This window comes from Plectropomus leopardus, chromosome 6 (genome assembly GCF_008729295.1).
Source record: "Plectropomus leopardus isolate mb chromosome 6, YSFRI_Pleo_2.0, whole genome shotgun sequence".
NCBI classification, from domain to species: domain Eukaryota; kingdom Metazoa; phylum Chordata; class Actinopteri; order Perciformes; family Serranidae; genus Plectropomus; species Plectropomus leopardus.
In genome coordinates, this window is record NC_056468.1 from 31484372 (window position 1) to 31498252 (window position 13881).

General features: G+C 37.5%; 1 protein-coding gene across 1 annotated transcript in view; it reads left to right on the plus strand.

Moving 5' to 3' along the window:
• Positions 1 to 10027, plus strand: part of srrm4 (serine/arginine repetitive matrix 4) — a 79581-nt gene extending 69554 nt beyond the window's left edge. Inside the window, 7 exon segments of the mRNA XM_042488748.1 lie at positions 653 to 818; positions 5893 to 6215; positions 6416 to 6610; positions 8431 to 8529; positions 8645 to 8759; positions 8762 to 8802; positions 9753 to 10027. Of these exon segments, the coding sequence (XP_042344682.1) occupies positions 653 to 818; positions 5893 to 6215; positions 6416 to 6610; positions 8431 to 8529; positions 8645 to 8759; positions 8762 to 8802; positions 9753 to 10011 (1198 nt within the window). The 3' untranslated portion in view covers positions 10012 to 10027.
• Positions 10028 to 13881: the final 3854 nt, after the last annotated feature.

Here is a 13881-nt window from a genome sequence, read left to right on the forward strand (position 1 = left end):
TTCATCAAATTTGGCACAAACATCCAGTCAGACTCAAGAATGAACAATTTAGAGTTTGGTGATCAAAGGTCAAGGTCACTGTTAACCACAAAACATATTTTTGGCCGTTACTCAAGATTACACTAATTATGCCAGAATTTCACACAAATGTCTCACAGGATGTAATGATGAAGTGATGAAGTTTTATGTCCAAAAGGTCAAAGGTCAACTTTGCTGTGACATCATAAGGTTCTGGTCAAAGATCCGTATGAAGCAGTCATGTTTTCACAGACATGGATGTAAACAGAAAGTGCTATGAGTTTGCTTTGCATATTAAGCAGATGAAATTACAATTTAAATAAAAATATAGTGAGCTTTAAAATACATTTTTTACCAATATTTCAATGCAGGTGAAACCATATCATTATTCCAGGTAGAAACCACTTCTTTACAGTTTTTCTCTGATCAGACAAAAGATTACAATTTATTCGTCAAGATGCCCAAAACTAAACAACTGAAAAAATGTTTCTGAGGTAAATTAACATTCTGTCTCACTAACATCAAATGTGCATAAGTGCCCATTTTCTGAAGTGCAGAATTGGCTCCAGCTGAAAAAAAACACTTGTTTCACGATGCCGTGTCATGAAAACTAAATCCAGCATTTTTCCCACAGACACCATCTGCAGAAATCTGTGGTACATCAGGCATTAGGAGACCTGGCAGCTGTAGTAGAGGAAACCAATGGAGTGCTTGACCACACGGACATGAAGTGGAGACCAGCAACCAAATCAGTGTGTAAAACGGCTCCAAAATATCGCTCCATCCTCTCAACCGCCACCGTAAGTACACTTTAGGACTGTTAATGATGCTGCTGCTGGTTCAGTTTGATTTCTCAGTTACAGCCATGTAAAACAGCTTATTGTTGGTCCAAAAAAATGCCTGCAGTGAGGCAGTTGTGTTTGGAAAATGATTCTCAATCAAGAAATTTTTATTTAGCTTACTTTTAAGATTTGAAATCCATATCGTAGTATTTTATTTATTTATTGTTTTTTTATTTAGCTGAACTCAAAACTCAATTAGTATTCACAAAATTTCAATACTCTACATGGCCTGACTGAGTTCATTTCATTAATTTATCATTTTGCAGTAATTCTGTCAGTTCCTGTTTTTCTGTTCTTAAAATTAACACCACAAAAACCGTGGCATAGAAGATACTACTGGAAAATTTACACCCTCTGTACATTAGAGTGATGTGAATACAGTTTTTTATAAGCTTATTTCTCCTTCAGTCGAGAAAAAAAAGTGTCAAATTTGAATGAAAAAGAATACCAAGGACAAATTTATTTTCAAGAGTTATATCTTACAACATGTTTGTATTCCTTTATTAACGGTATTATTGAAATGTCAGTTAAGTAATGATGTAAATATATATTTTAATGAATTATTTTGACAAACTCTGTACCCATGGTTGATATTAGAAAAATATAACAGGTAAATGTTTGTGTGCCGACCTTAGCAGTATTTTGATGTTTAAATTCGGCGTACACTGAACAGAAATATATAATCCTTTGATTTCCCCCAATTTTTCACTAGTTAAAGTGAAAGATCTAGTACTTTTGGTCTTATCACTTATGCACACAAAAGGTCTTATTTTCTCAATTTTTGTTTACAATTTTATTGAAATATATTTAATTAACCCTTTTTGCAAACATAATCTGTAATACATCTATCTGACAGGTTAAAAAAGGTCCTAAGCTGGTGTGGTTACACATGGTCTGCAGTTTTAAGGATGGTTGAATGTAATGCAAAATTCTCAGAAAGGACATTAGGGACAATTTATGGTAATATAATAAACATTCAAGTCACAGGCAACAACTCTGGTGGACAGTCAACAAAGAAAAAATGTGGACAAAATTTGAGAGAACTGTATGCATAGAACAAGTACTATGTCTTTTCTTTCAATTCCTGAAAAAACTAGCAAAAACAAAAGTGTCTAGTTTTTGTTTTCAGTGTAGATTTGTATTTAACTCTAAAGGATGTAACAAAGTCTGTAGTTTAGGACCTGTCTGTGGTTAGGTCTGTGGCTTCCTGCATAGTACGCAGATATGAAACTGTAGAAGGAAGAAAGCGCTTGTTTTTCATCTAAGATCACTGTAGTGCAAAACATTGTGCTTAACCCAGGGACGTGCCACACTGCTTCCTTTACTGGCACCCAGCGCCGCAATTTGAAGCAAATCGTGAACTCATTTAATGTCAGTATAATCGTTAGGGAGACTGAGCTGAAGCAGAAGACAGAGAATGAACACTTGAATGATTATAGATTTTGAAATTAATAGCATTTTCTTGCCACTTTGGAAGCCCCAAAAATCAGAAAAGTAGGTCAGAAAGTCTCAGTTAACCCTTTGAAATCTAGGCAAACTGGTAACAAATACACAAAAAACATACAAACTAAAAAAATGGGAAAAAAACAAAGAAATGACATAAAGGAAAAAAAAAATCTTCAAAGTAATAATTTTTTTATAAAAATATTTTTAAATACATAATTATGAAACTTTTAAATGTATTTCCCTGAAAAATTTTCCCCAGCTTTTAAAAAAATAATTAACAATTAATCTACCATTTTCTTGCAATTTGTAGGACTAAGTTGCTAATTACCTTTTTTTCCAAATTTTTGAAAGAAATCAAACCCTTTTGCTCAGGTTTTATATGTTTAAATACATGTGAAATACATCTGAATGCAGCACAAGAAAAGAAAAGTGATGTCCATTCAGGTTTCAAAGGGTTAATGCAAGGAAACAAAAATATATGTACTGATTTAATGAAACCTTTGGAGTGAAAACAGTGAAAAGGACTCGACTCTGAAGAATGTGTTTTTTATATGATATTTTGTGTGTGACGTCTTAATTTTTGCACAAGCTTTCTCTCAGGAGCCATACATTACACGACACAAGAGCAGGAAAAATATATAAATATTTTTAAATTGCATTTTCCCTTTGGCCCCTCTCAGTCCCCTCTGGTTATTGCATCTGTTACTTGGTATACCTCCTGCAGACAGTTTTAATTGTGCTCATTGCAGATCTGAACTGCAGCTGAAATGAAACCATCATCTTTCTGTTAACATCTTAAAAGTGTGATTGACAGCTTTTAGACGACAGACTTTGAATTTTAAAACGTTGTTGTTTATTGCAGGTTGATTTTCCTTTCTTGTTTTTAGAGTGATGTTCTCCCAAAGAGCCTCGTAAATGGCGCTATGTCCTTTAACTCATTGTCTCATGCTTATTGGAGCATGAAATATATTTAATTTCTCTCCAGCAATCATTAAATTATGTTAATTGCGCAGACGAATGTTTTTAATTACACACCACAGGGTTTTAATTGAAATTCAATAAATTAATCCATATATTGAATCATGCCTAGCATTCAATATCCTGAAGTCTTTCAGAGGGACTTAACAGTTGGAGCATTACTGTATCACAATGCTTGCATTTATTTATGGGGTGCATAAAAGCACATAATTTCAGAAGAAATGCAGAATTATCTTTGCTTAATATTTCCTTCCCAAAAAAAAGCAAACCATAAAGGGAAAGGTAGGTAACCCCAGACAGAAAAATGACATGAATGTGGTCAATTTTAATAAATGTCAACATTTCCTGTAATTTAAAGTAACAAGTTTTCTTTTGTGGTGGAAGCATAAGAAACGTCGCAACAAAAGGGGATGAATGCTAACAAGAAGCATTTGAAATGTTTATGTGAAGGCAGCCTTGTCAAAATATCTCCAGGTGACAGTGAAGAATGTGTCTGATTAAAATGTGTCTTTTTGCAATCTTTTACTCTTTGAGTACGATGACAGTGGTAAAGAGGATGGTTCAAAGATTTGTTTAAATTTCCCTCAGGGCTGGTCTTTTGTGTCGACTTTAGATAATGGAAACCTTCAGGAGGACAGACTGGATAAACCCTCTGAGTGTCTCCTAATCAATAAATAAAGAGAGATCATCATTTTATGAGATAAGTCAACTACAATCCTTGTAGCACTCAATAATGTAATAATTTCCTAAAAATGTAACAACGCCTAAAAATGTGATAAAACTTGCGCTAAACTTGCAAAAAATGTGATAAAATCCAATAATGTAATTACCTGACCAATAATGTCATTAAAAAAAGTCCTGACTGACACTCTAATAACATTTTTTCCTTTTTAGTTTTATTTATTTATTTAATTTTTCAACAAATGCAATAAAAAAATGTAAAAGTATGCCTTTGTAATGAGAATGCAGGTATAAAATATTTACAATACTGTTAGTGTCATCCAAGCTTCCTGAAAACACTAACATTTGACAATGATTTTATGTTTTAGAGATGTTGACTCAGGGCTTTATAAATGACTCCTGCCATACTCATGCTGATAAATTCGTAGATTAGAAACCATCAGAAGAGGACAAAAGCTGCAGAGGCCGGCGTTTTACAGGCGTATGCCGAAACAGTCGATTCAGTCTCAATGAAAAGCTCTTTTTCATCCGACTCAACTCTGATTCTTATTAAATAAGTGTTTATTTTGCCACGTCTTATCTTAGGACGTCTCTGCATTCAAAAGGGGTGTTGAATCAAATTTGAAATAAAGAAAAAAGCTCTTTAATACCTTAAAAATGAAAAATAATCTCACTTTTACTCAGTTCCTGAGTTCTCCACGGATTATGATGGGGCATCCCAATCATGGATTTACTAGTTTTAAAAGAGGGTTTAACCCTTTAATACTTTATTTGAAGTACATTATACACCCTTTTTTCCTAATAAGGCAAATTTAGCATAACTTTGCGCTGTGTAAAAAACTCCCAACAATGTAATGAGGTAGTACATTCTTGGTAAAAATGTTACTACAATATCAGTCAGAACATTATATTACATTATTGGTCAGCTTCTTAGATTTATTACATTTCCAATCAAGTTAAGTGCAAATTTTATTACATTTTTTAGGAAATTATTACATTATTGGTTACTACGATCCTCTGAAAATCGGTATTTTTTTCCATCTGTGGATGAAAAAAAAATTCTAGTTTTACTCGCATACGAGCACACGTTTTCTGGGACTTTTCACTCCCCAAAAACTCCCAAACAATGCACCATTAAGGAAAGAAAAAGGAACATGCCAATGTAAGTCTAACTGGCCCTGGGTTTGAAGAGAGGGTTATTGTCTTTTTCTTGCAATTTACGACTCTAATGATGCACTTATGTTGCCCGCTCTTCCCTTTTTCTTACACCTTACCTACTTAAGGAGGAAATCTTGATTGGTAAGTCGATGCTATCCGCAGATTTAGGGATTTACTTGTAGGTCGGTGCAGGCTAATTATTTACTTCTTACAGGAGAAAGAGCACAGTCATCTGTCCCATTCTGAGGGCTTTCTTAGTTAGACTGATGGGATCTCTCTTTGTCTGCAATCCTTTTCATTTCTACATAATACCCATTTTGTGATGTTTGTTCAATGTTCTTTAAATGAGGCTTTTTCAATGGGGGCTATTGTTTACTCTTTTTCTCCTCACTCGAGTTAGAGCCGGTAGTTCTCTCCACGCATAGTTTTTCTTTCTTCTCTGCTCTTTTGTTGTTCCTTTCATATAATTGTTTTAGTTTAGACTTACTTTATCTCAATTTGTTCCTTGTTGATTTCTTCGACTTTAGTTGAGTTCAGACTTTCTTTTGGGGTTAATCGCATGCTTCAAATTTGCATGATGTCTTTATCTTTCAAAGTTTTCTGTCCCGAGAAAAAAAAAAAGAAAAAAGAAAAGAAATCACTTCTTTGTGTTTTCAAGGGAATATGTGCCTTTGTACTAGAGTATTCAAAGTGCATCAGAGCTGATAGCAGGTTTCATTTATCAACACTCGCTTGGTTTTAAGCTGCAGCCTGTTTTGTCTGTTTGCAGATTTTGTCGCCAAAACCTGGAAGAGAGCTTTTGCGCGGAAATGGGTCTCAGCATTTATCGAGCCAGACCGAAGGTCCGCGCGATTACGATTCTGGGAATGACACATCTTCGCCGCCGTCAAGCAAAACTGGAGTTTCTCAGGCGAGTGTCACTGACATCAAGAGGAGCCGCTGTAAACGCCTGACCTCGCCAGAGAAGCTGAAGTTGACTGACAGAGACAATGCCTCTGATTCAGGAAACTCTGTGACCAGCTACGCTTCCCTGTGCAAACCTTACGGAGAGGACGGCCTGTCTGCCACCCTTTTCAGTGGAAACGGCAAGAGGTAATGTTCATAATAAATAATCCATCTGAATGAATGCTCCCAAGGACAACAGCAAACTTTATCTTCTGTTTCCACGCTCTGTTTCCTCTTTTGAAATATTCCACTTACGGGTGAAAATAAAGGAGAGCATTTCTTTAAAACAACCCAGGATACAGTCGGTGCTTTACCACTCAAAGCAGTGAAACGTGTTTTATTTGCAGAGAGCAGATAACCTTGGGGTGTCGCGTGGAGGTTGTGAGATCCCCAAAGACGTCCAGCTGCTCACAGAGGATGAGGGAGTCGTCTCAAAGGCGACTGAAAACACGGTCGTCCAGCAGCAGGAGCAGGAGCAGATCCTCGGGGACTTCCAGATACTCCAGCCGCTACTCTCGAAGCCCGTCGCTGTCGTCTTGCAGGTGGGTCAAATACTTTTACGCTGTATTAACATCCACTGATGCCCAGGTTATACTTACATGTATTACAATGTGCACATAGAAATAGTGGAAATGTGGGACAAATATTCAGGGTGTCCAGAGGATGAATCCCTCTGAGTTTGGTGACTTTTCCTCACTCTCCACAGTGCCAGGAAGCGACCCATCCCTTACTTCATTTAGTACAGACATTCACAGTCAGGGTCTGAAATTAACAGCTGCCAAACGTGGGTAAGATGTTGGCAGTGACGTGTGGAAAAGTCAGGCTTTTCCACCACTTTGGCACGCAGCGAGAAGGCACATTTTAAACCAACGTTATTGGCCATTGAATCATATTAGTTTTGATTGATAGTCAAAGCTCACTGAATTCTAACCGATAACCATCAATAAAAGATGCACACATACAATTACAACAGTTTATTTGAACATGTGAAATTTGATCGTTTGGTTGATCATGTTTTGCAGTGCTGTCAAAGTATATGCAATATGACGTCTGACTGAGGACAAAACGCATTTGGTATTGTTTGAATCAAGCAAAGTTTTTCTGCTTCTTTTTTTCAAATCACAATTATTGGATCGTTTATTTTACCAGTAATCTACTAAGGAAAGTGCTTTTGATTAAAATCTGCCGTGTAGATTTCAGTTTGTTCATGATATAAACGCTGCAGCTGCTCAAGACCCAAGTAATGTTCCCATTTCTTGCTTCCCAGCAAATGCAGATGCGTTTATATGCACGTGTATGAGCACAGTAGCGTTTATATGCACGTGTATGAGCACAGTACTGTAAATTAGAGCTCCCTGAAGGCAGTGGTGTAACTCAGACAATAGAATTGACCAGTGGCATGAAATGTAATCCCACAGTGTAAAAACACTCTGTTACAAGTCCTGCATTCAACATTTGACGTACTTTAAAAATCCTAATAAAGGTACATAAGTATTAGCATCAACATAAACTTAAAGTACCAAAAGTAGTCGTACTCTTTATACAGAATGGCTCATTTTAGAATAGTATATATTATTTATTGGATTAAAATGAATGTGGTCACCACTTTAATGTTGCAGCTGCAGGTGGAGCTATACAATATGTTATTCTTTACATTCAGTTTTCTTTAAGTTATCTAAAGGTTTTTCCTTCATTTAGCTCATAGATTTGAGTGGCTTAAAAACTGTCTCAGCGGTAGACAAAAACAGTGCTTGCCTGCCACAGTGTCATGTATTGAAAAAAGTTCATTTCAGGCCCTGATCACTGTTCCCTGATGATGTATCCTAACGACGTTCCCATAAGCCTCATCAGTGCTTTGTGTTTGGTTTTGATTAGCAATGTTAGCATGCTAACACACTTAATTAGGATGATGAGCACTGTCCAATTACACCTGCTAAACTTCAGCTTGTTAGCATTGTCACTCTGAACATGTTAGCATTTACCGTAAAGCATCACGGATGCAGACAGATGCTGCTGCTGGAATTTCTGTATCGCAGACGAACATTTCCACGCTGCCACTCGTCATTAACTTCAGTGCACTAAAAAGCCCAAAAAGTAAAGAATAAAGAGACCAGACGTGTTTGAGCTCATGTCGTCATAATATCCTTATTTCTAATCGTGATGGGGTGAATTGAATTTATTAACAAATGCACAAATGAATCAGAGTTATTGGTGGTCAAGTGTGATGATACGTGAACATTCATATTTTATTTTGCATTTTTCAGGAATTTGCATAAAAATATAAACAGCATTTTATGAAATCATGCCAACTTCTGCTCTGCTCGACTCCCAGTGATAATTGTGTTTTTTTTCTCGTTGGCAGCTCGTACTCGCGCTCACCGAGTTACTCGGCTGATCCGAGGCGGCGAGGCAGCGTGGCCAGCCTGAGCTCCAGAGGAAGCTACTCCAGATACAGTGACAGGTGAACTTTTATAAACTCTCAGCTGCTAACGACTCCTCATTAGTGGAGTGCGAGAACAAATATACATTTACATTGTTGGCGATTGAATTTTCACATCGTCACGTCTGCTTCCCAGACTACGAGACAGAAAGAGAACACACAGCTCCAGAGACACAGATGTGAAGCATGCACATAAGGTTAGTGGGAAGAGACAAAGACGGAAATCCTACTCTCCTATGAAGAAAAGAAGAAGAGAGACTCACCGAGCCATCTGGAAGCACGCCGAATCACAAGGTACCGCTGTCCCAGCCTGCTGATTTACAGCCACAGTGTGCATTATTATAATATGCGTTCTGTGTAAATATGTACTGCTGGTCCAACAGTCCACCCCCTCAGTTGGACAGCGTGAAGTCTTTGTCATCGTGTCGATGAGCTGCGTTCCTTGATATGGCTTTTAGCTGGATGAGATAACCGTCCGCTCTAAAGCCTCCACAGGTGCGAAAGAAGCAGATGGTGGAACACGGGCATCTCAGATGTTAAAAAAAGAACAGGCAAAGTGTGATATTCACTTTCTTCAAGCAGATCTTGTCAGCCACGCGGTTAGCTTTACTTTTTCTCTCTGACAGCAGCATCCAGAAATATGCACTAAAGAACACGACAGCCACAGAGAGATTATAAATAACTGATTTTATATACTTATTACTCCACTGATCTATACTCGTGTCAACGTTGCACTGTTCAATTAATTCTGTGCCTGGGTCTGAATATAAATATATATATATTTATATATGTACAGCCATGATTACAACACACACAGAGGTAGTGTATATCTTCACATAGAAAATAGTGGTTTGCTGCTGTATTAATGCTCTAAATATTGAATACAGGTCATTTAAGTTTTTTGTTTTGATGGAAGTTTCTTCCTCTTTAGCTCCTAAATGCACCACAATGTTCACAAGCTGGTCGCTAACTTCGTCTGTAACAGAGCAGGTAGTGTCCGGTGGATTTATTAGATAATGAAAGTGAACCAAAACAGTAAAATTGTGGCTGTAAAAATCAAAACAATTAAGACGTTAAACAGCTCTTTAAAGCTGAGGGGAACTAAAGAGTCGAGTGATAATCTGTGGTTTTGGGGTTTGTAACAACAAGCGAACGCGTTCAGATTACACACTGTTCGTATGAAACTTTTGATTATTGTAGCTTTAATTTAATTTCACACCACTAACTTTTTGTACTCTCCACAGTGCCAGGAAGCGACCCATCCCTTACTTCAGACCGAGCCCGTCCTCCAGCAGTCGCTCCACCAGCGTGTCGTCCTGGAGCAGCCTCTTCACCCGCAGCCGCAGTCGCAGCCCCATCCACAGCATCACCCGCAGCCGCAGCCGGAGTTACTCCTCCTACAGGAGCTACAGCCGCAGCTCATCCTGGAACTCAATCTTCGGGACCCGCAGTCGCAGCCGGAGTCGAGGTTCGCTGAACAAACGCAACAAAGCCAGGCATTAAGTTTCTGAGAGCACACTGAGGGGCCGAAGCTCCGGTCGTGTGTCCGTTTGAGAGAGGAGGGGACGGTGGATGTTAGAGGAGCGATCGCGTGCGTGCGTCTCTGTGTTCCTGCTTTGACGCTTGAGTGGAAATGTCCCTGCGGGGGTCCGACCACGTCTTTCATTGAGGCGGTCTTGTTCTCTGTGCCCACAGAGACCTCTGGAGACTGAATGTCTTTTTGTTTTTTGTTTGTTTCGGTCTTGCATCAGCACTAACGATGGCCTGAGACTGTTCATCTCTTCGATATTTACAACAGAAACTGTGTTCCTCTGTCTGGTCACCTCCTTATTTGATGTCCGTGTACTTCCCCTTAAATTATTATTTTTCATTAATGCTTTAAAATTATCTTCATATTTATTTGCAATGGTGCATGAAAAGGCCTGAGGGTACCATGAATTGTTAACCCTTTAACACCTGCATAAAATCAGTTTTCTTGTGCTGCATTCAGACGCTTTTCATTCGCATTTAAACCTCTGAAACCTGAGAAAATTGGTTTGATTCCTTTTTAAAAAAAAACAAGCACTGGAAAATAAAGAGCAACCTGGCAAGAAAAGTCCCACAAACTGCAGAAATTAGTAAGATGTGACAAAAAATGATCTGAAAAAATTAGCTGCAAGGGATTTTCAGATAGATTTTTTTTTAGACTTGGGAAAAATGTCCAGAAAATTATGTTTATAATTCCCTTAATTATATATTTTAAATTATATTACATAAAAAAAGAAAAATATTATTTTTCAGCACTTTTTGAGATCATTTTCTTTCTTTTTTGTTTACTTTTTTGGTCTATTTTCAGGTCATTTTTTGTAACCGTTATTAATATCTTGATCATTTTGGGGACATTACTTCTTAGTTTGCTAATCGCCCTCCTCTGATGCTTTTTAAATAAAATTAAGCCAATCTGCTCAGTTGTCAAACATGATTTGATTCTAATATTATTTTGGGGGTTGGCATTACATAGTATGTGTGATGCACCAGGTGAACTCTTTTAAGGTTTGATGAGATGTTTACTGTCACACGTCAGCTCTGTATGTTGTGGATTTTGAAGCATCGCTGTAACATTTGAGCCGTTTGATCCGAGCGTTTACAAATGGCTCCAGAGGGATCGTTGTCGGGGATAAGGAAGGTTTATTGCTCTGATCTCGGCACTTCACAAGGTGGAGAACCGGCGCGTTTCCTCTGAAAAATGAAGCGGCGAGGGTGGCCTGACGGCGAGCAAACTGCCTGTCAGCTCAAATGTCAAATTAATTTATCCTCTGATCAAGTGGAAAACAATTGAAATGTCAGTCCGTGTAATACAACAGAGAGCGATCGAAATCGTTGCGCAGGGACACAGAGGGGGATTTCTTTTGACAAAAGCTCCACGTGTCAGAGGAGGAATTTTCCCCGACCACTTGTGTCAAATAAAACATAGTCAATTAAAGGAAAAACGGTACTCTAAAGGTAAATGTAATGGACTTTTTATCTGCTTTAATGCTTAAAGTGTTTGTTTTGGGGCTGTCTGTAGGCATAAATATGTCATATCAGTCACAGTCACGTTTTTAATTACACAGCACAGTTTGTATTTATTTCGTATTTAATATTTATTGCTTCGTTGTCCCTCTCAGTGGTGGTCAGTCTTTCTATGCAACTCTGTCGATTTATAATTATTATGACACTGCTGTAGATTTTTTTCGGTTTGTTGTAAATTTATTCTTGGATTTTTTTGCCGCCTCGCTCACAAATAAACCTCAAAGTAGAAGCAGATTGTTCAAAAGACACAGGAGCAGAAGGAGGAGTGGCAGAAAAAAGGTCTGACCTTTTGTTTTAGGTGCTTTTTTTAAGAAAAGGTTTGACATTTTGAGAAATTTCTTATTTGCTTTCTTGCAGAGAGTAAAATGAAAAGATTGATATTAGCCTCATAGCTACGTGTGCATATGAGATGCACCGAATTCAAGGAATTTGAAGTCTGATTTGATGCAAAGATTAGTTATAAGCAGGAATAAAGCACGAGGTAAAAGTGAAAGCACTGCTCTGTTTATTTAACTCTTTGAAACCTGAAGTGATATTTTTGGAAAAAACATGGAAAAAAGGCAATAAGCAACTGGGTATTAAATGTTTCACAAAGTGCAAAAAAATTAGTAGATTTAGAAAATTAATTTTAAAAAGCTAAAAGCTAAAAACGATCAAAATTACATATGTAAAATTATGTTACAAAATTATTGTGTTTTTAAGCAAATTTTCTGGGTATTTTCTTCTTTCTTTTTTTTACGAATTTTCAAGTAATTTTGTTGTACTTTTCAATAATTTCTTGCTAATTTTTAGGATAATTTCTTCTTTCTTCATTCATTGCCTTCTTCCCATGTTTTTGGAAAGAAAAATCAAGTCAGTATGCTCAGGTTTCGAGGGGTTAAATGTAACAGTGAAATAAATATAAATAAATATAAAATATTTTGTCCCTGAAGACAATGAATAATCACGAGGCGTTATCATGATCTTAATAGAAATCAAAACAATCGTGATGATCATTTTGGACGTAGCTGTGCAGCCCTAAAAGCAAATCAGCGTATTTTCCAAAGTGTCAAACTGTTTCTTTAAATTTCAGTTGGAAGCTGCTTTAACTCCAGAGTTTAAATCTGCAAAATAAGTTTGAATCTGCCTTTCCGCATAATTATGGGAGTTATATTTCTCAGTCATTTGGAATCCGTCATCCTGTCTGTGTAACTGCTCCAGGCCTGACAGACTGCTCTCTATGCACTCAATACTCTCAGCTTATTTCCCTGAATGTCAACTAAATTGGACGAATGAGGGAAATATGACGCTGGAAGAGGAAGGGACTTGGCACAGAAGTCATCCATAAACTATGAGGTGATGACGACTCGTGGCGAGGGGAAGATTTGTGCGGACGTGTTGACAAACTTTGTAGACGGGCTCTCCCCGCCTCACAATGTAAAGTTTACATCAGTTCTTGTGCAAGATAATTTTGAAAATGTAACTACTGTGGTGTAAATATGCATCTGCATTGTATAGATACAAAAAAAAAGTGATTCTTTGATTTACAGAATGTGATTTGGGCCGTGTTGGATGTTAAAATGTTGGATATGATGCGCTGACACGTGGAAAAGCCCGTCAGGCGTCACTCAGTGGACTCTCGATGTCTTTGGGCTGAAGATCCCTCCGATCATGTCTTCTGTTACTTTAAAAATCCCAATAATGAGCTCATACAGCAATAGTGATCCAGTGTTTCAGTGTTGAATTATGCATACTCGCCCAGTTTTCCATATGAAGGAGCATATTGCAGAAGCGTATGTTTTTCATACTGTCACATTTTATCTCGTGCCAGTGGGAACGCCACATTGTAATAACGTGTCACCCGGAAATTGAATCGTCCCCATGGAATCCCCTCTCACTGCGTGTTAAGAATAAGCTCTATAAAATCATGTTGTGAATAAAAATCGTCTTGTTTTATGTTCTGAAAACGGATGTAAACGCTATTTATTTATTTACTGCAGTAAAAGGCTGTAGCCATGGAGACGTGGGGGCATCGTGGCCGAACATGCCCCCCCATGGTACCTTCAAACGAACGGTCCTGACTGAAGTGAAGTCTTATTATTGGTGTTAAAATAGTTCCCATCAATACGTAGCCTAGTGAAAACCTTAACATTACTTCCCTTGTGCTGTTGTGTTCAGACCCTCAATCTGAAAAATCTGAACAAATTGATTTGATTTCTTTTGAAAACATGGAAAAAAGGGTAATGAGCAAAACTGTTCCACAAACTGCAAAGACTTAGTCGCTTTGGAATTTTTTTTTTTTTTAAAAATAGGAAAAAATGTCCAAAACTCTGTAATTACAAT